This window comes from Vespa velutina, chromosome 13, assembly GCF_912470025.1.
Source record: "Vespa velutina chromosome 13, iVesVel2.1, whole genome shotgun sequence".
NCBI lineage: Eukaryota > Metazoa > Arthropoda > Insecta > Hymenoptera > Vespidae > Vespa > Vespa velutina.
The window spans coordinates 1,001,161-1,027,940 of NC_062200.1; the positions used below are offsets into that span (position 1 = coordinate 1,001,161).

General features: G+C 28.9%; 9 protein-coding genes across 16 annotated transcripts; 5 read left to right on the top strand and 4 right to left on the bottom strand.

Annotated features, from left to right (window-relative positions):
- The first annotated feature begins 15 nt into the window (after positions 1-15).
- LOC124953751 (sushi, von Willebrand factor type A, EGF and pentraxin domain-containing protein 1-like) lies at positions 16-10,747 on the top strand. 5 transcript variants are annotated; one of them, XM_047505589.1, is made up of 31 exons: positions 16-101; positions 543-949; positions 1,015-1,302; positions 1,379-1,634; positions 1,710-1,910; positions 1,985-2,149; positions 2,918-3,100; positions 3,188-3,604; positions 3,697-3,945; positions 4,020-4,268; positions 4,346-4,555; positions 4,634-4,728; positions 4,804-5,026; positions 5,090-5,302; positions 5,400-5,561; positions 5,645-5,941; positions 6,009-6,148; positions 6,238-6,337; positions 6,418-6,631; positions 6,719-6,876; positions 7,002-7,090; positions 7,160-7,269; positions 7,343-7,515; positions 7,595-7,809; positions 7,902-8,109; positions 8,196-8,369; positions 8,460-8,551; positions 8,620-8,756; positions 8,851-9,860; positions 9,923-10,102; positions 10,210-10,747. In XM_047505589.1, the coding sequence occupies exons 2-31, from the start codon at positions 659-661 to the stop codon at positions 10,377-10,379; spliced, it is 6,669 nt and encodes a 2,222-aa protein (XP_047361545.1). In that variant the 5' UTR covers positions 16-101; positions 543-658; the 3' UTR covers positions 10,380-10,747. The 5 variants fall into 5 exon arrangements, with proteins under 5 accessions (XP_047361545.1, XP_047361544.1, XP_047361548.1 ...); XM_047505588.1 differs by having other exon boundaries at positions 22-949; XM_047505592.1 differs by having other exon boundaries at positions 22-949; positions 9,775-9,860.
- Positions 1,589-3,558, bottom strand: LOC124953783. The gene is made up of 2 exons (XM_047505671.1): positions 2,654-3,558; positions 1,589-2,574 (listed from the first exon to the last, which is right to left on the bottom strand). Exons 1-2 carry the CDS (start codon positions 2,782-2,784, stop codon positions 2,451-2,453), a joined length of 255 nt encoding a protein of 84 aa, XP_047361627.1. The 5' UTR covers positions 2,785-3,558; the 3' UTR covers positions 1,589-2,450.
- LOC124953778 (mesencephalic astrocyte-derived neurotrophic factor homolog) lies at positions 10,429-15,618 on the bottom strand. Of its 2 annotated transcripts, none has more exons than XM_047505665.1 (5): positions 15,483-15,618; positions 12,162-12,264; positions 11,954-12,078; positions 11,737-11,878; positions 10,429-11,635 (listed from the first exon to the last, which is right to left on the bottom strand). In XM_047505665.1, the coding sequence occupies exons 2-5, from the start codon at positions 12,244-12,246 to the stop codon at positions 11,460-11,462; spliced, it is 528 nt and encodes a 175-aa protein (XP_047361621.1). In that variant the 5' UTR covers positions 12,247-12,264; positions 15,483-15,618; the 3' UTR covers positions 10,429-11,459. The 2 variants fall into 2 exon arrangements, with proteins under 2 accessions (XP_047361621.1, XP_047361620.1); XM_047505664.1 differs by lacking the exon at positions 15,483-15,618 and adding an exon at positions 12,389-12,562.
- On the top strand, positions 12,829-15,027 carry LOC124953776 (SAP domain-containing ribonucleoprotein). Its single transcript, XM_047505660.1, has 7 exons — positions 12,829-13,290; positions 13,529-13,625; positions 13,696-13,757; positions 13,854-14,090; positions 14,223-14,351; positions 14,468-14,539; positions 14,617-15,027. Exons 1-7 carry the CDS (start codon positions 13,240-13,242, stop codon positions 14,713-14,715), a joined length of 747 nt encoding a protein of 248 aa, XP_047361616.1. The 5' UTR covers positions 12,829-13,239; the 3' UTR covers positions 14,716-15,027.
- LOC124953779 (ubiquitin-fold modifier-conjugating enzyme 1) lies at positions 15,594-16,904 on the top strand. Its single transcript, XM_047505666.1, has 4 exons — positions 15,594-15,958; positions 16,075-16,206; positions 16,321-16,488; positions 16,585-16,904. Exons 1-4 carry the CDS (start codon positions 15,836-15,838, stop codon positions 16,669-16,671), a joined length of 510 nt encoding a protein of 169 aa, XP_047361622.1. The 5' UTR covers positions 15,594-15,835; the 3' UTR covers positions 16,672-16,904.
- On the bottom strand, positions 16,696-18,407 carry LOC124953771 (arginine-hydroxylase NDUFAF5, mitochondrial). Its single transcript, XM_047505650.1, has 3 exons — positions 17,574-18,407; positions 17,301-17,485; positions 16,696-17,188 (listed from the first exon to the last, which is right to left on the bottom strand). Exons 1-3 carry the CDS (start codon positions 18,203-18,205, stop codon positions 16,902-16,904), a joined length of 1,104 nt encoding a protein of 367 aa, XP_047361606.1. The 5' UTR covers positions 18,206-18,407; the 3' UTR covers positions 16,696-16,901.
- A 191-nt stretch (positions 18,408-18,598) lies between these two features.
- Positions 18,599-20,650, top strand: LOC124953868 (protein will die slowly-like). The gene is made up of 9 exons (XM_047505870.1): positions 18,599-18,729; positions 18,828-18,868; positions 18,957-19,225; positions 19,373-19,553; positions 19,671-19,777; positions 19,866-20,006; positions 20,096-20,176; positions 20,248-20,478; positions 20,540-20,650. The coding sequence occupies exons 3-9, from the start codon at positions 19,193-19,195 to the stop codon at positions 20,648-20,650; spliced, it is 885 nt and encodes a 294-aa protein (XP_047361826.1). The 5' UTR covers positions 18,599-18,729; positions 18,828-18,868; positions 18,957-19,192.
- A 1,118-nt stretch (positions 20,651-21,768) lies between these two features.
- Positions 21,769-24,934, top strand: LOC124953593. The gene is made up of 4 exons (XM_047505172.1): positions 21,769-23,068; positions 23,429-23,669; positions 23,987-24,096; positions 24,172-24,934. The coding sequence occupies exons 1-4, from the start codon at positions 22,939-22,941 to the stop codon at positions 24,336-24,338; spliced, it is 648 nt and encodes a 215-aa protein (XP_047361128.1). The 5' UTR covers positions 21,769-22,938; the 3' UTR covers positions 24,339-24,934.
- Positions 23,395-26,743, bottom strand: LOC124953592 (CDK5 regulatory subunit-associated protein 3). Of its 3 annotated transcripts, none has more exons than XR_007102266.1 (9): positions 26,606-26,743; positions 26,351-26,525; positions 26,028-26,266; positions 25,662-25,935; positions 25,296-25,579; positions 24,997-25,208; positions 24,742-24,913; positions 24,088-24,658; positions 23,395-23,963 (listed from the first exon to the last, which is right to left on the bottom strand). XR_007102266.1 is itself a non-coding variant. In XM_047505170.1 (8 exons), exons 1-8 carry the CDS (start codon positions 26,609-26,611, stop codon positions 24,590-24,592), a joined length of 1,431 nt encoding a protein of 476 aa, XP_047361126.1. In that variant the 5' UTR covers positions 26,612-26,743; the 3' UTR covers positions 23,395-24,589. The 3 variants fall into 3 exon arrangements, 1 of the variants encoding a protein (XP_047361126.1); XR_007102267.1 differs by having other exon boundaries at positions 23,395-23,565; positions 23,775-24,658; XM_047505170.1 differs by having other exon boundaries at positions 23,395-24,658.
- Positions 26,744-26,780: the final 37 nt, after the last annotated feature.

The window sequence follows — 26,780 nt, forward strand, 5'->3', positions numbered from 1 at the left end:
TTTTTTTTATTTCAGTCTTCACATGTGTGCGTGGGGTGTGCAGTGTAACGTTAGGATTAATTGTATCCCGATTCTGATTCTTTAATCCTAGTAATGCATAGGTAATCTTTTTTATAATATATTTCCTAATTAAATTACTAGCTAAAAATTGAAATAGACAAAAAATGATCTTAAATACGTGATGTTTTAAAATATCTTTATGTTTATATTTAGTATTTATTATTTTCTAAAAAATATTAATTATTATCTTTTATTTCGTTAGCATATGTTTAATATATTAGCAAACTTTTTCGTCGAACGAAGAGCGACAAGATGTCGAGACATCAAATGTAGATAGAGGCATTTTTTATATTAAGTGTAGAACAGAGGCTCCGTTGTTCTCGTGTTTTCTAAACTCTGTGATTATTCGACGTTAGCTTGTTGGCGTACTTACATAGTACCAGTTAGCGTTTGAGTTAGACAGTGTTTGTTTTTTATCGCGAACCGTGCTTTTTCCGACTCCTATATATTTTCATTTATATTTTCTTTTAATTTTATTGCAGAATCTATTTCCAGTGATAGTTTTTGTTAATATAAAAATAAAAAAAAAAAATAAAAAAAAAAAATAAATAAATAAATAAAAATAAAAAATAACAATTAGAGTATATGAATCATAAAAATGTTAATGTCACATTGGAGAATACTTCTATTAATCAATGGAGTTTCTTTTCTATTTGCAAAGTACTCTAACATAAGTGAATTTCGATCAAGCAATACTTTCAAGATTCAGACCGCCGATGGCATCGATTTAATATCGACAATTTGGAACCATGGCAAGGAACATAATAATAAAAATCAATATTTAGATAAGAATTTCGAAAGTAGTAACAAAATGATCCGACGAAAGGCAGACTTGTTATCGCATCTTTTAAAGATCCATATAAATCGCTTGAGAAACGAGACCGATGAGGTAAAGCCAAATGATTCAAATTTGCCTATTTCGAAGTATACAAACTACTGTCTCACTTTTGCCAGGTAGAACTCGTATTCCTCGTGGATGGATCTGGTTCAATTGGTCTAAATAATTTTCGTAGCGAACTCAATTTCGTAAAAAAACTTCTATCAGAATTTACGGTAGAACCTTTAACCACCAGAGTTGCAATCGTCACATTTGGAGGAAGAAGAAACATCAATCGTAATGTTGATCAAATATCGAAAACTGGAAGGGACAATCATAAATGTTATTTACTTAACAGGCAACTTAACAACATCAGTTATACCGGTGGTGGAACGTATACGCGTGGTGCGCTTTTTGAAGCTCTCGTTAGTAATTTAAAACTTAAAGACATTTAACAATTAATCATTACCAAGAAAAGGATTAATAAGATCATTGCAACAGGCTATTCTCGAGAAAGGCCGGGAAGGAGCAAAAAAGGTAATATTTCTCATAACCGATGGCTTCAGCAATGGTGGAGATCCACGCCCTGTTGCTGATCTTTTGAAGAATGCTGGCGTTATGATATTTACTTTTGGGATACGTACGGGCAACGTGAAAGAACTTCACGATATCGCCAGTAATCCTGAATACACTCATAGTTACTTTTTGGATAGTTTCGCCGAATTCGAAGCTTTGGCTCGTCGTGCTTTACATCATGGTGAGGATTAAGAAGTAATTTATCAAATATGATTAATCAAATACGATCGATTAAATATAATGATAATTTGTGTAGACTTGAAAACAGGAAAATATGTGCCTGTAGCAGTTAGCAGCGATTGCGATATTTTATGTATGAGCAATGAAATGAACAAAGTTAGAGAGAAAAACTGTTGCGATGATTTAGCGATCTGTTCGTGCGGCATAACAACCGGTCATTACGCTTGTATTTGCCCGATAGGATTCTTTGGTTCTGGTTTTAAAGGTTCTTGCCAACGTGAGTATATTTTTCTGCATTCTCTATTAATTTTCTTGACAATAATATATCTCTTAATTATAAATCATGTACAGCATGTCCAAATGGGACGTACGCTTCCGGTTATATTTCTGGAGATTCAACGTCTATCTGTATACCTTGTCCAGATGTTAATCATGTCACTCTGAAGGTACCTGCTACTACAGTGGAAGATTGTGTTTGTGCTTTTGGATTCACTACTGATGGAAAAAAATGTGAAGGTAATTGTAAGACTATTCTATATATATATATATATAAATATATTGATTTTATAAAAAGAATTTTGTGTTGAAATAGGATGCATTATATATTTATATTAAATTTTTATCGAATTAAGCCTTTTCCAGGTGCAAGCATTGGTATGTTTCCCTGTAAAAGAGTTTCAGTCTCCATAGGATTAATTCGATCAATTGTGTACGGTCCGTATCTTTCTAATTGAAATTCTGGCTTTGTTGCGAGCCAGCCATACTAGAAAAAATATATTGAAGTGTTTAAATCAATCGTCAAATTGATTTCAAACGATCATACTTCGCAATTGCTTGTTTCTGGCGTAGGTAAGCAAGATCTTTCATCTTCGATAGATGAATGATCGACGACCATGACCTGTTTTTTCTCACACAACTCTGTCATCTCCTTTTTCACGTTTCTACCAAATAATTACTGAGAAAAATACCGACAACGGTCACGAATACACACACTGATCTTAATCAGGATCATTTCCATACTTGTATTCATCCAGTAAAGGACCGTACGTTTGAAACCACATCATTTGCATCGCTCGCGTCTTTTTTATTTCTTCGGTTAAATTTCGAGCCACAGCGATGAAATCGTAGGGCTTGTTGCATCGTGCATCCATCGTTGAAATTTAATTAACGGACTTAAGCGGACACGATTAAATTATGATCTTGAAAACAAATGAAAAATTGCACTTTTCATTGTTATTCGCATTGAGCTTCTTCTTCTTTTCTTTTTTTTTTTTTGCTTTTTAGTCATAACGTGCCCAAAATTAAAAGTACCAGAAAATGGATATCTAGTGAAAGCGAATGCTTGTAGCAACGTGGTGAACGCTGCTTGTGGTATAAGATGTAGAATTGGATTTCAACTGACCGGTGATAGTATTCGACTTTGTGGAAAGGATGGAACTTGGTCTGGTAATGAACCACAGTGTTCACGTAAGTTTACTACTTATTATGTTAACGAACGATTTTTCATCTTGCTAATAAAAAAAGATGTTTTATTAAAGAAAGAATATTTAATAGTAAAGACTTGCCCAGCACTGCGAGCACCGCTACATGGACGTGTTCGTTGTCAGCACGACGATGTTTATCAGGATCGAATGAAAGATGATTTAACTTCGCATCCGATCGATACGCGTTGCCAATTTAGATGTGACGTTGGCTACCAATTGCGAGGAAGTAAAGTGCGAAATTGTTTGCCTGTTTCGCGTTGGGATGGTCTGGAAACAACTTGCAAACCGATTAAATGTGAACCTCTAAAGCAATTAGCAAATGGTATGATTTTCCCTACGAACTGCACGGGTCCTGAAAAGTTATCCTTCGCGATGAACTGTACTGTCTTATGCAAAGAAGGATACAAGCTGGAAGGACCACGAAGTAGATACTGTGGTGGACGCGCAGGTGTTTGGTCACAACGTTGCAGCGTCAATCGCTGCGTAGGTCAGTATTATTATTATTATTATTATTATTATTATTATTATTATTATTATTATTAATTATTGTTTTTATTTTATATTTATTTATGTTTTTAGACAACACACCACCAGTCATTGCATGTCCTTCTTCTATAACCATTGAGAGTTTGCCCAATAAGAATTATGCCTATGTTAACTGGACTATACCAGAAGCTACTGATAACGACAGTGATTCCGTTGTTGTGTGGAGCAAACCACACGTTGTTCTTCCACGGAAGATGAAAATTGGTACTCGTACTATCGTTTATGTAGCGCAAGATGCAAGTAGGAATAAAGCAAAATGTAAATTCCAGGTCAAAGTGATCGGTAAGTTGTAGAATCGATGTTATTCTATAATGAAAAGAATTTTTTCACGTGGTGATAATATATCGTTCTTAAAGATAAGGAACCACCGATGGTAGAAAATTGTATAGATCCTCCAGTAATACTTTCTGATCGTGAAACTGGAGCGATTAATATCACCTGGAATGAGCCAGGATTTTACGACAATTCGAAGCTACCGATAAGAATCGAGCAAAGTCATCGACTTGAGGATAATGCGTTTCCAATTGGTAAAACACAAATTATATATAATGCCACCGATATGTACGGAAACATTGCGAATTGTATATTAAACATCACTGTTAAAGGTAAAAGATAATGAAATATTTCTTTTTCATATTAGATCCAACTATTGCACATTGTTTATATTTAAACATGATTTTAGATGTATGCAAGAATATTACGTTATCTTCGAACAAGCGTATAAATTGTTTATACAATTCGAATGAAACGTCACAATGTATGAATATCTGTAATGAAGGCTATGAACTTGTGCAGGAGACAACGTATCTTGGTCCTATGAACGAGGATATGCCATTTAAATGTAACTCGGAAAATGGAACTTCGAACGATTATGTTATATCCGATTGCTTGGGTCAATATTATACCACGTTCTTTTATCTAGATATACTATCAATTTGTATATTATATTAATCTATATATCATCCCACAGAATCTGAACAACTAAAAACTGTATATGTAGAAGGAAATATCGTTCTTGAGGGCGATACTAAATCGTTCTGTAATAACTCAACAAATCTTCGGGAAGTGAGCACATCAAAGTTTTTTGTTTAACAAATTTCTAGTTAAACTTATTGATTATTATTTCATTGCCGTGTGTAGTTAACCGATCGTATTACTGAAGACTTAAAGTCGAAGCTAATCGACATCTGCAATAATGACGTTGAATGTAATCTTGTGAGCTTTGATCCTGAATGCGAAGACGACATTTTTACTTCGAAAAATTTATATTCAAGTTTGGTAAGATTTCGAAGGAATGAAAGGCAAGATGAAGACAAAATAAAGAGAAAAAGAGAAAAGATCGAAATTAAGTTTAAATTCATTGGTATGTATAGATATTGTTTATATATCGATCATTTTATGAAATATGATATAATTATTGATATAGGAAAGATAATTAAAGAAAATTTAGACGATCCAAAAAAAGGATTGCAAAAGTTAAGAGAAAAGATCCAATTGATGACACATTCTGGAGAATTGGATCTACTAAATAATAAGACTAATCAAGAGATAGCTAAACTTGCACTTAATTTGCACATAGTATTTGGAGAAATACAAGATTTTTGTGAGCCTGGCAGTATACCTAGAAAGCATACTTGCAGTGAGAGAAACATATTTTTTTATTTCTATAAGATATGTTAATATACTCTAATTTTTAATCTATATTATAGAGTATACAATTTATTTATTTTTTCCAGTAAAATGTCCTTTAGGTACTTTCCACGATATTTCCGCACGACGATGTCGACCATGTCCTTTTGGAGAGTATCAGGATGCAAGTGGATCTATACAATGCAAACAATGTCCTGAACATACTTATACTAGAAGGATGCGTACAAAATCATTACAAGAGTGTATATGTAAGAGATAATTACTGTGAAAATAATAGAAATCATTAATAGTTCTAACATATAAAAATTTATACTAATATCTCTTTTTTTAGCTGTTTGTCAGCCAGGATATTATTCTAAACGTAGACATCATGGATCTATTATATCTGTAGAACCTTGTATATCTTGTACTTTTGGATTTTATCAACCGAAATATGGTCAAATAACATGTCTACCATGTCCCGCGAATACAACTACACAAAATCGTGGTTCTGTAACTATAAATGAATGCATAAATCTTGATATAACAAAAAATGACATTTGTTATACAAAACCTTGCTTGAATGATGGTCAGTGTTTGGAAAAAGAGGATGAAGATTTCAGTTGTGAATGTCGTGATTATTATGTTGGTAAGAATATAAATTTTAATCTTCTGAATTGTTATAAAAATTTTTCAGTAATACATTTTTTTTTTAGGCACACAATGTGAAATATTTCAAAATCCATGTAGATCTTCACCATGCTTAAATGAAGGATTATGCATTGTACACGAAGCTAATAAAAAAATGCCATATTATTGTTCTTGTAAAAGTGCTTATACTGGACAGAATTGTGAGGTAGGAAATTTAATTTTAAATAGTTCATATAAATTTTTTTTAATTTTTTTAAATTTGCAAATACAAAGATTCTCTAATTTAATTTTTAGGTTTATATTGATGAATGTACTCATAATCCTTGTCAAAATGATGGAAAATGTGTAAGCACAGAGAATGATTACGTATGTATATGTAAAGATGGTTTTGAAGGTAATTATGGATAGAAATTTTGAAATATTTTTCATATATTTTAAGTGACTCTCTATATACCTTAGTATCAATACTTTTAGGTGATTTCTGTGAAACATCTGTTAATTATTGTGATTCAATGCCTTGTGAAAAGGGATCAACATGTAACATTGTGAATCAAACATGGTATTGTTCTTGCAAATCTGGCTTTTTAGGACGTCGCTGCAATTTATTACCATGTGATTGGCTTCCTTGTCATGAAAATTCTATTTGTATAAACATCATGGAAAAAAATGCAACAAGAAATAGTTACAGGTTTGAATTTTAAATTATCCAATGAAAATGTTTATTTTGTTATATTTTATAAAAGAAATTTGAATATATATGTATTATTTTTAAAAGATGCGAATGTCCGATTGGATATACTGGAAAAGATTGCAGTAGAAAAATCGATTACTGTAGTATTTCACCTTGTAAAAATGGTGGACAATGTAAAAATATATCATTTAATTATACTTGTATCTGTCCTCCATCATTTATAGGAAATAACTGTGAAATTGGTAAGTTCATAAAACATGTTAAATTAATTTACTTAGTAATTTTCCAATTCTCTATATTTTGGAGATATTAGTCATTCAGAGCATCTATGTATTTAAATCTTAAATGAGATATTTTTCTAACAAAGAATTGACATCCGATTATATCATGCATTTTGTGAGATCCAGTACAACTAATTATGTGATGATGAAAGGTCCCATAAAAAATATGTCACAGGTAAAAAATTAATAGGAAATCAAATATTACGAAGCCTATATTTTATTACTTTATACATTTATTTTTTAGTTAACTATTACTGTGTGGTTGCAATCCATGGACACTTTTAATTACGGCACTGTGCTTTCATATGCAACACATGATGAAGATAATGCGCTTACAGTAACAGATTATAATGGGTGAGTCATCTCTTCATATGACTATATTATTTTGAAATATCAATTAAAATATTTAATAAAAAATTTGATATAGTTTCGTATTATATATCAATGGGCACGGAGTTGTAACTGACATTAAAATTAACGATGGTTATTGGCATTTTCTTTGTATTACATGGGAGAATACTAATGGATCTTGGAATATTTTTCTTGATGGAATACTTAAAGATACTGGTACAAACTTAGCAAAGGGTTTAACTATTCCAGGTAGATTTCCATTAGACATAAATATTTAATATATTATTTAATATTAATAATAAAAAGTTATGATGATATTTGTCTTTAGGTAATGGATCTTTCATTATTGGACAAGAACAAGATCGAATGGGTGGTGGTTTTTCTGAATCAGAATCATTCGTGGGTAATATTACCTTATTAGATATTTGGGATTCGGCTTTTACGAATGATTATATAATGCATTTGTATAGAACATGTGAAAAATATTATGGCACTCTTTATACATGGTCTCATATATTGGAACATATATATGGAGATATTATGGTAATTATACCTTTTTTATTAATCAATCTAATCATTTCATTAAATTAAACATTCCTACAATATTGTAAAAATATATTGACTTTTTTTTTTAGATCATAAGCAGCCATTTTTGTCGTGGTTGCTCATTACCAGTTGTACCATTTAGAGGTAACATAAATACTACAGAAGATTTATTAGAAGCAACTTATTATTGTGATACTGGATATGTCCTTAAATTTGGTGGTAAAGAACAAGAAGTACTAAGAAGAAAATGTCTTAAAAATGGTGAATGGGAAGGTTCCGATACACCTAAATGTCTTAGTAAGATTTACAAAATTATTTAAAATTGAGAATAATTATAGTTTTATTATTTTTTTTTTTTTTTAATATTTTTTATAATTTTTTAGAGGTAAAATGCGGCTTTCCTGGATATTTTCCACGTGGCTATATAAGGGGCTGGTCGTATTTTTTCGGGGATGAAATTTATTATTCTTGTATCAGTGGCTACGAACTTCATGGAAGCATACGTAGAGTATGCAAATCAAATGGAAAATGGAGTGGATCGCCACCTCTTTGTATTGGTAAAATTTATAACTACATATGTTGTGTTAGTGAATTATCCAATTCAAAAAAGTTTAAATAAACGTTTACATACGACATTCTTATGATAGGGGTAACATGTAAAAGTTTATTGGCACCGGAAAATGGAGATATAGAGTACATAATAGAAGAGAATGAGAGAGATGACATTACAATTTTGCAGGTATAATATATTCCTTTGAGAGCAATGTTTAATATTAAAGCAAATTTTTATTTGATTATTTTATCTAGGCAGGGCAACAAATTGAATTTAAATGTGATTCCGGATTTCGTTTGGTCGGTGAAAAATATTTAACATGTTTAGAAACTGGCATATGGAATCATGATAATCCAGTTTGCATTCCTTACAGTTGTCCACCACCGATGAAGTAAATTTTTATATAAATTTTGTAAAATAATTATTTCTTTTATATATTTGGTTTCTTATTTTTTATTATTATTTATTTATTTTTTTTAATATAGAATAGAGCATGGTTACATGAAAATAATTACCAATGGAAATGAAAAATCTTTTAGTTCTTTCAAATTCAAAGAAAATTCTACTAATGATCCTTTTGTCAGAAACTACTCTTATGGTGATACTATTGAATATTTTTGTGATCCTGGTTACAAATTCGAAAATATTAATGATTCTTCTACAATGTTTACTCTTCAATGTTCTAATAATGGTTTGTGGACTAGTTACTTTCCAAATTGCATTCTTATTAAGTGTCCTTGGCCAAACCTAATAGAAGATGGAAAGATATTTCTAAGTATAGAGGGCAATTTGACATTGGAGATTTCAAGAGTTTCAAAAGGATCAAATTGGACACAATATTTTAATAATAAAGAATTAAAAGAGAATTTTATTTCTAATACAAAAATTTTTGTTACTTGTAATTCAGGATATACATTAATAGGTGAAAATAGTAGAGTATGCAGCAATGATGGAACTTGGATTCCAGACAATCAGATTTGTGAACCACTTAATTGCCCAATTTCTAATCATTTAGTTTCACGATTTCTTAATATCAATGCATTGAATAATGTGCATTATAAAAGTGAAAAATATAAAGAAGGAAATTATAAAAATGTGAACAATTCTTATGGAAACATTCATTTTTACATTGAAGGAGATATTTATAATAAAAGAATTCTTATGATATGTCAAAATAGTATGAATGATTCAAACTCTTTTACTGTCGATGAAAGATTAAACATTACATGGATTTGCAATGAAGCTAGTCAATGGAAACTCGTGAATTTTTTACAATATAATAATAAATTTATACAGATACATGATTCGAAAAATGAAACATGTGAAGGAATATTGTGTGCTACACTCATTAATATTACCAATATCAATATGAATGATTTAAAAAATGTTACTAATATTTTTACCTTTAGTTGTCAACGAAACTATATTCTTGAAGGCACTGAAACATTAACATGTCATTCAAACGGCACATGGTCTGCAATGCCTTCGTGTAAACGTAAGTTAAAAATTATGATATATTAATTGTATAAAAAGAATCTAGAATATCGTTGTTTCCAGATGTGACTTGTAGAAAACCAACATTACCAGTTACTGCAGTATTAAAACAAAATGAAACTGATTATAATGTTGATGATATAATTAATTTTGAATGTATACCAGGATATCGAATATTTGGGCAATCAACTGCAAAATGTCTTCCTAATGGAAAATGGTCCAAAATGCGTGGCAGGTGTTCTAGTAAGCTACGAATTAATTCTTCGTTCTCCATAAATATTAAATTAAACCTTTACTTCAGTATTTATGGAAAATACTATTCTTTCTTTGTTTATTCATTATACTTTCAGAAATATCTTGCGGTAAACCAGTAGTACCACCTGGTATAATTGTTCAGGGTCCATCCTATTTATTTCGAGAACAACTTGCTTATATCTGTCCTAATGGTAAAAAGGTAGGTTCAATTACTTGTAAATCGGATGGAAAATGGAGCGATCCTCCACAATGTACTAATAAATAATTATAGAGAATATATTGCGATATAGAAAAAATATATAAAAATACGCAAAAACACGTAAACGGTCGTATATTTTCCATATCATTTTAGCAAGAATGTTTAAATTCATATAATTATCAAAGTAAACATATATACATATATGTACATACACGCATACGTGTATATATTTATTTGTGAGCTAAATAACATTAATGATAAATGAGCATAAGTTCATATAAAAATATATTAAAAGTAAGAAAATTTTTGTACATCGCTGCAAAGCAATTTTGATATCCGGCGTTAAAAATAAAAGGTTTATACAAATTTGTCAAAAATAATATTTCGTTGTCTATCAAATATAAGTATTTACTATTACTGTGTATGTTGTACAATATAATGAACAATTAGATATGAAAATTATGAAATTTTTTTATAGATATAGAAATGTGCAATTTGTTTTTTGTTATACGTCTTGTCATTGCCCTTCAATTCTGTTCATGACAAATTTAGAGAAGTGATTATGATTTTTTCAAATTTTAATGAAATTTGAGATCATTTGACTTTCTTTGTTGACACATCCTATATATTTCATAGCTTTTAATTCTAAATATAGTGATGTGTACCTTACATTAAGATGATTTTTTGTATCAGACTATTAGAGGAAGGGCAGTGAAAATAGAAAATATAAAATATTCCAATTTGAAAAACTTACATTTTAAAATTATATCTATGAATATTGTATAAATGAAGCACCATCTGATAATCTTAGTTTATATTCATTTTTAGCCTCATCAAAGAGAGAGAAAAACAAAAATAATTAAATAATTAACATGTTATTTTTAATTTGTCTTAAAATGTCCTATGATGACCACAAAGTTGAGCAATTGTTTAAAAAATAATACAATATGAAACAAAATTAATATAAATTAATAATTTCTAATGTTTTTTCACAAATCAAACATTTTCAAAAAGAAATTGTATCAAAGTACATAAATATTAAATATACACATACTTTAAATATTGCTATTAATTTTCCTGCCAAACAGAATAATGCATAATTGAGTTATGATATCTTAATTATTTATTTATATCTTAGAGCTCCCTTCAAAGCTCTGTTTTAGAATTGCTTGAATATTTAGGCTTAAGTTCTTCAATCCGTTTAATAAAGTCTGTCTTTTCTATACATCCTTCACACGATTCCTCCCAATCATTTAAAATTTTTTTCAAATCTCTTACTTTTAACTTTTTCAAATCCACTGTTCTAAGATCTATTTGTTTTTCTGTAACAATAACAAAATATTACACAATTGTTATTATTAATTAATATTATTTCTAATACACAATATTTTATAATATACAATTTAAAAAAATATATATCTACCATATCGTAAATCACATATCTGTGGATCCTTTTTCTTTAATTTTTCACATATTTTATCTGCAGGCATAGACCAAGATACTGGTTTACTAAGTTCTCCCAAAATGCCTGTTGCAGATTCTTCTAAACCACCTAAGTAATAGCACTGAAATACAAGAAAAATTATTTTCATACTTGTACGCGTTTATATAAAGATTATTTGTATGATAGATGTACTTACAAATCTGTTTTCTTTTGATTTTGTAGTTTTACAAAATTCTTTGAACTCTGATTCTATTTTTTTGGGATCAGCTTTAATATCATTTGTTAAAGTTTCAACAAATTTATTTACAGTAGTTACACATACTATAAAAAAAGATGTAAAAAATAAGTAACTAAAGATTATATATTATTTGTAAATAGAAGTGCAATATATAAAAATAAGTTACCTTCGCATTCTCCTTCTTTTAAAGCTGTTATAAAGGATACCATACTAAAAATTACAGTGATAGTGAACCACATTTTAATATCCATTTTTATAAATGATATATTCTGAAAAAATTAATAAATCATTTAATTTGACGTTAATAAAGACTTTTTACTTAAGTGATAAATTTGCGAAATCAAATGCCGCTCTAATAGGTTAAGAAAAAACAATGATACATAAAATACATACGATAAGAATTAGTTTAATAGACGTATATTAAGTAGCAGAAACTTAATAATTTCTATTGGATTTATATTTTATAATTCGAACAATTATTATTTTAACACATTCTTTGAGTACACAGCGAACAAAACTTCACACTACTTTTATACACGTTAGATAGTGTCAAAAATCCGGAAATAGACCTGGCGCATTCTGATTGGTCCTTATATTCAAAATTCGTTTACATGTATTAAACGAACAATAAAATAGGAATATAATATGAAAATATACATATATATATAAATATTTTACAATTTTACTTATATTTATTAATTAAAGTCAAGGAGAAGGTATTTTTGCAGCTTTTAAAAATCACAAGTTGCAAAAATATGTATATTCTTTAAACAACCAATCGTTAAATATTTTCTGACTAATTCGAATTTGATTGGTTCTTCATATATCGCATAATCGACTAAGGTCTTAACCACAAAATAAAATGTGAGAATTTTGAAAATTTCATAAGTTAAATCTTAATAATAAATATTGGCTAGAATAAATATTTTTATATTACATACACACATATATATATATATATATATTATCAACTTAAAAATTTGCTATTTTATGCATTAATTTTTGATAGTACTCTATTCACATTTTTGGTTAAGTTTTCGATCGATCGATTATGGTATTTCATTGCAAACAGTTACGTCTTTCATTGTAAACTATTATAAACAGTCCTAACATTTTTACATTATTCTATTCATTCTTGAATTTAGTGAATGTGCTTTATGAGATGATAACGAATTTGTAATTTGCTTGACATTTCTTTTAAATTAAAAAAAAAAAAAAAAAAAAAAAAAAAAGAAAGACACACCATGGCTGATTCATCTTACGAAAAAGGATTGACTGAACTTTCGAAAATGAAGGTACGCTGATTGAATTAGATTTAATACTTTATCGCATTCTAACCTATTTTTGTATTAGAAGGAACATTAATTTTTATATTAAAATTTATTTTGTTTTTCACGTCATTACGAATAAGAAGTGCAATATAATATTATTTTTGAGGAGTAAACTTTTATATCATCATAAGTATTATCAATAAAATGCATTAATTATTAATTTATAATATGAATCAATAAATAAATGTTTTTATTTTACAAGGTTGCGAATTTGAAAGTAGAATTAAAACAAAGAGGTCTTCCTACAACAGGAAACAAAAACGAACTGGTTGAAAGGCTTCAATTAGCGATACATGGTGGTATGTAATATTATATACAACTTCTTAGACGCAGGTATATATGTAAGCTTATTTATATTCTATATTCTAGATTCTGCATTATCTTTGGATGAAACAGCAGAGGAAATATTAGATGAAGATGCAGTTCTCGGTGTAAATAATAAATATACCGCAATATTATATTCTTATAATATTTAAATATTCTTTAAACGATATATGAAAATTTCATTGTATTTTGTAATTTTGTAGGATGAAGAAATAGAAGAGTTATCAAGTAAACCAGATTCACAGGAGATCAATGAGAAAAGAAAGTTGTCAGTAGAAAGTAATGTGAGTAATACAAAAAAAATAGTTTTAAATCGTAAACCTGTGATTGAAGATGTTAAGATGGATGAAGTAGAGAAACATGACAATGACACAAAATCTTCAGAAAATGCATCTCCTGAGAAAAAAATTATAAAATTATCAGAGCTTGGTACCAAGGAGGTAAGAATCTATAATATAAAATTAAATATATTAATACAAATTTAAATACATTATAATGACATAACAATTGATGTTTACTATTTTTTTTTATGTATGTATATATATACATATATATATATATATATATAATAGAGATTAGAAATGAGAGCAAAAAAGTTTGGATTACCATTATCAGAAGCAGCAAAGAAGGAAGCTCGATCAGCAAGATTTAGTATTAATAATCAAAATAACAAATCAGCTGCATCTGTGAAAACTCCTATAGTAAGTTTTACTTTAAAATAAAATTTTCCATTGCTATTTTATAATATTATTAATTTTAATAATATTATATAAATAATATTTTATAAATGTATATATATATATATATATGTATACAGCACACAACTTACGAGGTCTTAAAGAAACGTGCAGAAAGATTTGGAATGTCAGTTTCTAGTGTAATGGATAAGGTAATAATTAAGAATATTTTTAATAATCTTGCTTTCCTTCAATATTGATCACCTAAAAAAATAATCTTTTTTTTTAGGCTGAATTGGAAGCACGAATAGAGAAGAGAAAAGCTAGATTCGGAGAAGTGAAACCAATCGAGAAAGTATTTCCTAATAAAGTTAAAATTGTTAAATGATATTCGTTATTGTATACTAAGAAAGTAATTTAGATTACAACATATCTTGTTTTTTCAATAAAATAATAATATACTATAAAGATAGCGTATACCTATTAAACAACGTGTTAAAGCAACTGCGTTTCAAAGGTAACAGTATTATAATGTGGATAAATGAATTTCACATGCAATGATATTCCTCGTAACTTATTTATAAAAGTTCTTATAAAGCGTATCGAAGTTTTCATTCTTTAGCAATTAAAGAATAATGTATTGTTTTAATATGTAAAGATATTGCTATGTAAATAAAAAGCGCACATTTTTAAAGTTGAATACTTTGCTATTAAGACTGTTTACCTAATCGAGACCTAATTTTTCTTCAATTTTAGTAATCAAAAGCTCATTCAAAAGATAAATAGAGTTAAATTTTAAACATAGCTTTTAAAACGCGTTGTAATAATTTTCTTTCAGTGTGCGTCGATCGTTTAATGTTAATAAGAATGTAAGGAACATGCAAGTTACGATATTTAAATGTACTTCGTTTGTACTGCATTACACGAGAAGTAAAGATTAAGAACTTTCCATATTTGATATAATTAATTCAATATAAATTTTGGAATATGTTAGAAGTTACGAATATTTCGAAATTACGTTTCCTGGAATATAGATTTATTCGTGATGAACTCAGATTAAAGAAACGATGATTTAAAAATTTCTAAAAGTTGAAATGATATTTATGCTAGAAAGAAATGGCTTGAAATACGATGAGAAAGAAAATTTTAACCTACATTATTCGGACACTATATAATTTGAAAAATTCCTATTTTCAATACCAAGATAGGTGATAAAGAAATTCTTTCGTTTGTTCAGACAGACGTTACATATATATACACGAACACGTATAATTCAGTTCGATGATAAAGACTTTAAAATACATTTGTTGGCACTACTGACCTATATAATATCTTAGAAAAAATCTGTTTTCAATGCCAATATTAATATTAAAAAAGCACATTTGCTTGCTTAATTGCGCGAAAATTCGTTTAGGCATTTTCTAGATGGCGCTCGATAATCAACGTAAAATGTTATAGTGTCAATAATTATTTGAGTTTAATACCGATTTATTTTATTGTAAATTACAATGGAGGATGAAGTGACAAATAAAACATTAACTGGTATTCCTTCGTTGCAAACAAAAGCTGGTCCTAGGGACAAAAATTTGTGGATACAACGATTAAAAGAAGAATATCAAGCATTGATTACGGTAATGATATGTATTCTACTTTCTAAAAATAATAGTTTCCATATGTTAGTTATCTTAAATATTATTTTGGAATATTCATAATGTTATTAATACAAAATCTCTCTTGTTCCTTACAGTATGTCAAGAATAATAAAGAATCGAACAATGATTGGTTTAGGTTAGAATCAAATAAAGAAGGTACAAGATGGTTTGGAAAATGTTGGTACATGCAAAATTATTTAAAATATGAATTTGAAATTGAATTTGATGTTAGTATTTCATTTTTCCTTAATTTATATTAAATATTATTATAATGCAGTTATAAAATTTAAATGCATAGTAATGTTTAATTAATAGACAATGTTTAATCATGGAATTGTTAGATACCTGTAACGTATCCGGCAACAGCACCTGAGATTGCATTACCAGAGTTGGATGGTAAGACAGCAAAAATGTATAGAGGTGGAAAAATTTGTTTAACGGATCACTTTAAACCTTTGTGGGCACGTAACGTACCCAAATTTGGTATTGCTCATGCTATGGCTCTTGGTGTATGTATTTTAAATATTAATTTATATTTTAATATCATTATATATTATTATACCAGATGAGTTGTCTTTTAATTGATTACATTTTCTAAATTGTAGCTTGGACCATGGCTTGCGGTAGAAATACCTGAACTTATACAAAAAGGAGTAGTAGTGCATAAGGAAAAAAATGAAGAAAAGAAATAACACATACTTGATATAGATTAAATATCTAGAAAGAAAAAAATACTTGTATTTTAAATGATAATTGTTAAAATATCACATATGCTTTAGACATCTTTTTTATTTTAAATGAATTATCTGTATATATCATTCCTAATTACACTGTTATATGTATTTTAAACATTTAAACAGTTTTATATACATTATTGACATAAACAGATGCTATTATATTAAGAAATATTTTATTTACAAATTTATTTATCTTCATCTATTTTTACTTGTGTGCTATCCTTTATTATTTTATCAAGTTGGTGTAAGTCTTTAAGAGATACCTGACCTGTACCTCTTTGAAGAGGTTTTGGTTGAGATGGATGTGGTTTCCACCCTAATAGATAAATAATTTGAAATGTACTAGGTATATATGAAGTTCCATCTTCTCTAGTTTTTCCATATAACTCTTTGTATATAGCAGCAGCTGCCATTAAAGTGTCACGCTTTAAATGAAGTTTACGATTTCTTGCAGCATTGTTTTCTGCCATTCCTGAGACAATATAAAAAATAACGAAAGAATATTGTAAAGTAATTGTAAAGAATATTGTAAAGTACTATTAACACCTTTAATATTGATTTATTTAATGAGTGGATATATATACCTTTCAAATCCCACATGAGTTCAAATATAGAAGGGTATCCTATTACTATCTCATCTGTATCAATAGTTAACATAGTAAAATTAGCTCTTGTTAATAAAGTTCCAATATCTCTAATTTCCGTAAAAGGAGATATGTGTGGTGAAATTCCTCCTTCTCTTTCTAATTCTGCCAATTGTAAAGAACCTCTAATAATGATACCAGAATTTGAAGAAAGAACAAACGAAATATATGTAAAAATAATGTTTATTTGAGCGAGAAGATTAATCGATTAACCTTAATTCATATAATGTTTCTCCTCCAAATATTGCAGCCATAAAAACTCCATCCTGTTTTAAACAATTATTAATACTTTTAAAGCATCCAGGCAGGTCATTGACCCAATGAAGACTCAAACAACTTATGATAAGATCTAAACTGTCTGGTTTATATATTAGTTCTTCTTCATCAATAATTTTTTTTTCAACTTTAATACCTTCATTAGTTTCGGCTTGATTTAAGGCAGTTTGGCTCATGTCCGTTAGAATTAATTCTTCTACGGATTCTTTTAAAATATTCTTGGAGACATGACCACGACCACATCCAAAATCTAGAGCTCTTTTAAAAGTCCTTTTTATATCAAATATTCTATCAGATAATCTGTATCCTACTTCATCTTTAATATAATCATACAATTTAACATCAGGAGCATTCACAGCACGTTCTCTTTGCAATAGTTTAGCGTATCTGTCAAAAACATTCATGCTACTGCCAGGTGGTAAAGCAAATGTTGGAGTGAAAGTAGTTATAGTACAAATACCATTATAATTGCTTAAGCCACTACATTTTGATTTTTTATATAGATCACAGCAGTCAGATACTATTTGCATTAAACGTTTTTGTTTATTAAATAATATTATTGAGATCATTATTTTTAAATATAATAATAAAAGAATATTAATATAAAAGATATTAGTTTTTTGAATTATATTAGTGTTTGTAGTAAATTTAATATAATATACTGTATAATTTAAAATAATAATTTAAAGTTAATAAATTAAAGTATTAAAACGTTTAAAAGTTATCCATATACAGTTGACCAGTTCCTATCAAATTTATAATTGTTTACTACGAAACTATCGACTGATGATATACGTATATGTACAAACATTTCATTACAAGATGGCGCTGAAACTTCAATTTTCGATAATCGAAATCATTGACAACGAGTTACAATCGATAAGAAGTTAATTTTAAAGATAACTTAACATTTTACAAAAATTCGAAATACTGTAATAAATCTTTTATATATATTTTTCTAGCGAACATCATTGCAATATTTCTTTATTTTATTAAAAAATGTATAAGGACAGAAACGAAAAAGAAAGCAAACATCGAGTGAATCGTTCTCGTCAACATCGACAACAGGAAAATTTAAGTCAATCTAATTCTGGTTTGTAAAATTCGAACTTATGTTAAATTGAATATTTAAATCTTTTTTTTTGTTTTAACAAAGAGATAATATGTATAATTAATTGTAAACTTTTCAAGAAACGGTAGACGAGAGGACGGATAATAATAACCAAAGAAATGTTAGTATCTGTAAAATTCAAATTATATTTGGAGTACACGGAATTAACGAATAGCATGAAGTTTTAATTTATTATTTTATCATTTAAGACCATAACAGAAATACCGGCTACGATGTTGAAAATGGATTATTTAACCGAGAAAAAAATATCACAAGCTGAAATGGAAAGACGTTATAGTTGGTTGCAAAAAGCTAGAATGAGCATCTCGTCGACAAAAGATCGATGCCGTATTATTCATGAGGTTTATTTCTAAATAAATCTTTTAATCTATCTTTTAGTTAATAAATATATTTAAAGTTTAGGTTCGTTTCCCTGATAATTTCAATGGTCTTTACTGCGCACGTTTCTCTGCAAATGGTGAGGTCATAGTTACGTGTTTTGGAAATGGCTCTATTCAAGTATATAATATTATATATAAATATTTTTTATTTTACTCGATAGATAAAGATATATATATATATATATATATATTATATAAAAGAAATTGAACTTTATTGTTTGTAGATTCGGAGCGGCGAAACTGCACAATTGAAAGCAACATTGAGAGGCGGTATGGAAACTTCGTTTCCAATTATGAGCTGTAGATTTCATCCGATAAAAAAGAATGTTTTTTATACGTCTGGCGCATGCGGTAATATTTTTCAATGTACGACGGACAAAAACGAAATTAACAAATTTATTTCAGGTATATATATATATATATATATATATATATATATATATATATATATATTTTCAATTATCGAATCTATATAACGCGGATATATATTTATTTGAATTTATATTGAGAAAATTCATTTAGAACCGATGAACGAAGTTAATGCGATAGATCTTAGTTCCGATGGGAATTATTTGGTTTCTGGTGGCAAAGATGCAGCTGTTAGAATTTATGACTCTGAAATCGCAAAGGTAAATCAAATTTCGGTCTTTTTTCTCTTTGTAATATATATATATATATATATTTTTTTTTTTGATTCAATAATGAAAATTTCATTAGCCAATATTGACGTATCGGAGAATTGAGGAAGACATGATGCACAACGTTACGAGATTTCATCGTATGAGAATATTCGCTGCGAGGTTTCATCATATTTATACGAATTTGATTATTACCGGAGGCTGGGATGATACAGTCAGAGTAAATTTCTAATACAAAGCTAATAGTACACATCTCCTTGAAGTTACAAAGTCAATTGCAATATGTCTCATTGAATTATTTTTGTCTAGATTTGGGATATCAGAGTCAGTGATGGATCCATTAGAACGATCAAAGGGCCTCACATTTGTGGCGATGCGATTGATTTACGAGTAATAATATAAGTGCGTTTTAATTCTCTCTCTCTCTCTCTATATATATATATACTTTTACTTTTTTTCAGGAATCGCACATTTTAACGGGTTCTTGGGTCGTTCGTGAAAGCCTCCAAATTTGGGATTTAATGAGTGCTAAATTAATCGAGACAATAAAACCACGAAACAGACCTACCACCTTAGAGGGTGAATTTCTTTATATCGTTCAGTACTTTGATGGAGATCCTTATGGTGATCATATACTTGCATCTGGTTCTGGTACCGGTGCTGTAGAAGTGATTAATATAAAGGAACAAAAGGTTAGTTATTATCTCTTTCAGCACGTATTTATGTCATTTTATTATTCGACCTTTTGAATAGGTAATAGATAGTTTCAATGTAAATAAACCAATCGTTGCGTTGGACAGCAATGGAACTATGATAGTCTACGGTGGCATGGAATCTGTACTTAGGCTTGGTAATTATAGTTAATAACAAAATCACAATTAGCTTAAAGATTACATTTCTTATATTTATGTATGACTATTTTAAAACTTATTTAATAATGTATTTATGTTAGTTCTAATTTCCTATATAGAAAAATATATACAAGTATATCAGCTTAATTAATATAATTTAGGTCGAATAACATAAAATTTAATTTCGTCTATTATTCTTTTTTTCTCTCTCACTCTCTTTCTCTCTCTTCGCTTTGAATTTCTCTTATCTTTTCCTAACCCGTTATATTAGTTTTTTTTTCTCATTGTATACAATCTCTATAAAATAAGATTGATAAATATATTTGAATATAGTTTTATATAGTTGTTATACCATTGAAAATACGAGTCGAGTGTATAAGAAATTTCGATGTGCCCTGTAGAGTTGCGGTACGATACGCCTCGTTACATAGATAGGCCATATATAAAGTGTCGGCCTTTGACGATATACACATATACATATATAATTTTGTATTTACAAATGCAGAATGAAATAATCTTCTTGTATTCTAATATGAAGAAGTAAAAATATTATACTATTTACTATAATTATGCGTAACAATTAAAAAAAAGATAGGAAACTCAAAAGTTTTGTTACTAATCATAACTTTTTCAGAGCCTGATGTTTATATTTTCGTCATAACGCGTATGGAGTAATTTACAATTGCAATTACCATTGCATTCTGAGCGACGCGACGTTATTATCCGTCACAGTCATAATTATGAGGTTGGAAGGATGGTAGGCTAACACAACGTAACGCTTAAAGCGTATCAAATGCAACGTTAGCTCGTGTCAGATGCGAAAAATCATTTACATTACACGTTGCTTACACCACTCGTCAACGTAAATTATTTTCGATACATTTTGTTCCTTTGTTCTAATTACCCACATTGGCGAGTAAAACATTTTACGCTTACTGATTGTGAGAATGTACCGTTAACACTTGCCTAAACTTTCATTTTAGAGGTAGTACGTATTTGAAATACGTTTACCCGTATTTGCATGTTTAAATAACCATGATTTTTACAATTGTTACGTATATGTATCCGTATCATTCTTTTTTTTTTTTTTCCTGAATGCTAATATATCTTCTTTATTCTCTTTGATACAATTCTCACGTTGAAAGTATTCTCACGTTGATTTTATGAATAGATCCTACGAATTAGCGGACCAAATCGGGTCGGTTGATAGGAATTTACAATCCGCTTCCTGAACTAGTGCTTCATTACGTATAAAAGTATCATGAGAGAATGGTCTGTATTTTTTATTTAATACAACGAAATTGTGAAGCACATTATATTTTACGATTGTATATGAAAAAAAAATTAATCGATAATATCTTTGTTCTCAGAGAAAGTTAACTAAACAAAAAAAGTAACGGCGAAAATCGCGAGATCTTTTTAATTTAACAAGCTTGTCATCTAGTTGTAAGTGTACTCTGATCTTTCAGGTTACTGGAACGAAACTTACGTCTAGGTATATTACATGAAGGGAAAAAAAAAAAAAAAATAATATAAGATCACCTTTGACCCGAGCTCGTCAAGAGAGTAAAGCCAAAGAGAATGAACGTATGGAATGGACGTTACGGGAGAACCGAGCTCCTTTTCCTTCTTAAGGAACTTACGACGAAAGTGTAACAGTAGGTTTCTCAAAGCATCAACCAGGCGCTCCCTGTTTGGTACGCTGGAGATGAACAAGTTTATCCGATATATGGAGACGTATGAAACAGTCAAAGTTAACAACGCATTGCTGCACGCTCTGTCGAGAGTTTGGTGGAAGGAGAAAGTCATCCACCTGGTAGACAGATCTCTACCTTTTGGATCATCATTAAGTCTCCAGCTTTGCAGTAGAGACGAGACAAGAGGAGAGAAAAATTCTATAGACCTGTTTGTTGCATAGAAAAATATAATCTTCTCGAATCGAGGACTCCTGCGAGTACTCAATACGATCAAAGTTTTATATCGAGTGTTAGATAATTTGAAAAAATGATATCGTTGTCTATTCTATTACGACGGAATCGTACGAATAAGTGTACAAGTGTTGTATCCTTCGTTTTAATTTGAACGAGTTTACTCTATTTAATAATCATGGTCTTGAAAGGATGAATTGTGTCAATGAACAAATGTGTAATATTAATATGTAATATTTATGTGTAATTTATGATAATAATCGTACATCGTGAAATGCCGAAAAAATTCGAAGCGGTCAGTAGATGACACGAAGAGATTCACGAATCGATTCGAAATTATTGTCTCTTTGTAATTATAAGAAAAACATATCTGATGCATCTCATAGAAATTGATGTATCCTTCGACGCGATAGCAAAGCGATTCGCTTGCAAGCGTAGAAGTGTTTTACCTTTAACTTTGAAATTAATTATATTTATTAACGTCTTTTATTGCGAAGCTCAAGGTATGTATATATCCGTAAGATTTAAAGCCTGAAAAAACTAATGCGATGGAAAACGACATTTTATTTAGAAACTTTACAGAGGTATAATTTGAAACTCTGAATGAGCTCTGTGATTACTTTTATACCTTTACAGATCTCGAATACATTACTCACGCGATGCGATTCTTTTGATATTTCTAAAGGAGTGTCACGAAAGCGTAAAATGTTCAAGACTGAAAGTAAATTTATAATGGAATACGAATGAAATATATTTTTATTATATAAAATATATAAGGAATATTATTTTTGTCGTTTTCCAGTCGATGAATATAATTAATCTTATAATATTATTTTCCATAATAATTTATTTTGTCTGTACAGGTAATGTAACGCCATATACAATAAAAAAAACGAGCCTTGGCTTAATTCGTAGAATTCATCGCGATGATTCAAGTATCAAAGGGCCAATCGTTGATTGGCGCGAAGAGAATCAACAAGTATCGGAACATACCGAGTATCTAGAAAATTTAAGATCTTCGAAAAATACGAATAAAAGTATACATTTTGATTTATCATCGTTTCTCAATGCTACTAAGAATATTACGAAGGCCGAAAAAACGATGTAAGTATATATTATTTTCAATAACTAAATAGCTAAAAGTTGATTTAAACGTAAAAAATTGATATATAAATCCATGGTTGTAATTAAAAGTGTTGGTGAACTTACGAATCATACAAGATTTAAAAGAGGTGTCATTCATCTTTACAATATGGTAGTGTGTGCTACAGGATGTAATCCTTTGGTATATAAAGGATATGGTTGTTATTGTGGCTTCTTAGGATCTGGATATGTCATTGATGGAATCGATCGGTATTTCCTTAATTTTGCAATATAAATCAAAGTGTTGCCGTTTCCCTAACGAAAAAGTAATCTTTTAGGTGTTGTAAAATGCATGATTGGTGTTACGATGCCACAGAATGTCCTATATTCATGGAATATATTGCACCCTATTATTGGAGATGTTATCATGGTTACAAACCTGTATGTGGTAGGTATATCATTAGTTATATCTTAGTAAAATTATGGTAGTTGACATAGTAGATGATATTCTTTTGATTTATAGCCGTAGAACATGGTAAATGGGGAGGATCGGGATCGTGTGCACAACGTTTATGCGAATGTGATAGATCATTAGCAGAATGCTTACGCCGCTATCCTTGTCCAACTACAAAGGCTGTTTGTACTTCATCACCTTGGAGACTAGTACAAAATCTTTTCATGATTATGTAATTTCACGTACTGTATCAATACTCATTAAGAAAATAGTATCATTATACCAAAGATAGATTTCATAATGAAGCATAATTGTTCTCTATAATGTATTTACAGATTGCACGTATCTTAATAGCAGCGTTTACCTCAGGAATTTATATTACAAAAATATAAAATATGATTTTGTTTTAGTTTACTCTTATTTCATGAATTAACAGTTCAGAGAATAGCTGTGTGCAAGTCTTACTCAACGTATAATTTAATAATTATTACAAAATAGAACCTCCTCTTATGTGCACAGTTCTATTTTGATATTTCTTTGAAACATCTTGTTCTATCTGTAAAAACGTAAGGAGCTTTTGAGTATTAAATATCATAGTGTATTTATCAAAGATATTATCATAATAATTTCAAATAATACCTCGGTTTGTAATTCTTTCATTCTTTGTACTGCATGATTCAAAAGAGGCTGCAGACTTATTATACGTTCTCCCGCTTCTTTTCTCTTTTGTATACAAGTGTCTTGATATTTTAACATCCTCTCAACTATAGCTAATTTTCGTTGTAGAGATAAGGTTAATGTATCTGCATAACTGCAATAAATATTTTTTATTTATAAACGAAGGAGAAATATACATTAAGAAAATATTATTAAAATTATATAAATATTATTTACCTTGGAAGATTTCTGATAGAGTATAAATGTTCATATTTGCTATCAGACATGTCAGATATAATATTTTGCATTCTGTCTAACATATTTTGTACACTTTGTAAATTAGAAAGTTGAACAATTTCTGATGCCTCTTGCATGTGACTAAAGGTCATCAAATTTTCTTTACTTTCTTGTTGAAACTCATATAGACGCATTTTTAAAAATGCTTCCAGCTAGAAATTAACATTTGTTTATTTATTTATAGTTTATTTCTAAAATACTTGACAACTCAAGTCTAACGAGTTAGTTATTTATCTTACTTCTAATAAATCATTCATAAAGTCTATCATTGTTTGATGTTCTAAAATAGTTGGAGTGGGGTAGTCTACTATTAGTTCATCTTGTAAACATATCAACTCTACATCAGAACTCTCACACGTGATGTTATCTGCATAAGAATCATTGCTTTCTATTCTTATGTCATAAATATCTTCTGTTTGTTTTTCATTATTATCTTCTACAACAGTGATGTTGAAATCAGACTCAGATGTCAATTGCGATGAATCTTCTTGTAAAAATTCTGTTGCTGTAGTATTTCCTTTTGCTATAAAAAAAATGTAATATTTGATTAACTGTTCATATGGTATATATACTTCTAAATATAGATTTAAATTTTGTTAACGTACCTATCACATACTTTAAACATTTCATACTATCTTCATTAATTTCTTTCCCATTTGTAAATTGTACATATGCTTCGTAAAAATTAACAATATCACTGAGAGATTTTGTTTTCTCCGCTATCCTTGTACAAATTTTTGGTAATTCGATTTTAGCAGTTTCAGCCAATTCAAATCTGATATTTTTTCCAGAAATATTTAATTGCTTACAGAGGGCATCGAATTCAGCTTTTGCTGTTCTCTCTGATTTCTTATGTTTTTCCGTTTCTTTATCTAAATCCTATAGAATATAATTATACATGTCAAAATATACTATAAATAGAAACATATATATTAATTATAATATGTTTAATTCAACATGGAATAACTTACATTTTGCATCTGTTGTAATTTCTGAATTTGTTTCTTTAAACTGGGTATATCATATTTCACAATTTTCATCAACATTTGTGCTGCTTCTGCAAGATATACATTATCCCTTTCATACAAAGACATAATTTCTTGCCAATCTTTCATTCTTTGCGATCCATATCTCCCAAACATATTTTTTGTATTTGCTTCGGTTTCTTTTAAAATTTCAACCAATTTGCGACAGTCAAAATAATTGATGTCTATGGGAATAAATATAAAAAAATATATAGAAATAAAAATTTGTAAGGATAATGAACAAAATCACATAAAAAATTTATTATTACCAATGGTAGACAATAAACATGCTACATCATCTCGGACTGGCATATCTTTTATGGCATCGGTTATCTTTTCTCTAATAGTTATAACTTTTGAATACCAATCTTTTTTACAATGTCTTCTACTGATTAGCCATTCCAATAATCTGCCAACATTAATATCAATGGGAATGTTTTGTTCCTGAAAGACAAAATGTTTCAAAATTCAGGATATGATTATAAATTATTTTTTTGCCATTAAAATAAGAATCCTCAACTTACATTCATGATAAATAATATGTATTTTATTTAACTGTATTATGAAAACTGTAACAGCTGCTGTGATTTACTTCAATTTTGACCATGAGAAATTGTCAACTCAATCCAGCTCGACCATAAACTACTAGCATAAAATAGATGTTGAAAGACACCATCTGTAGAACAAAGAGGGAAGGTA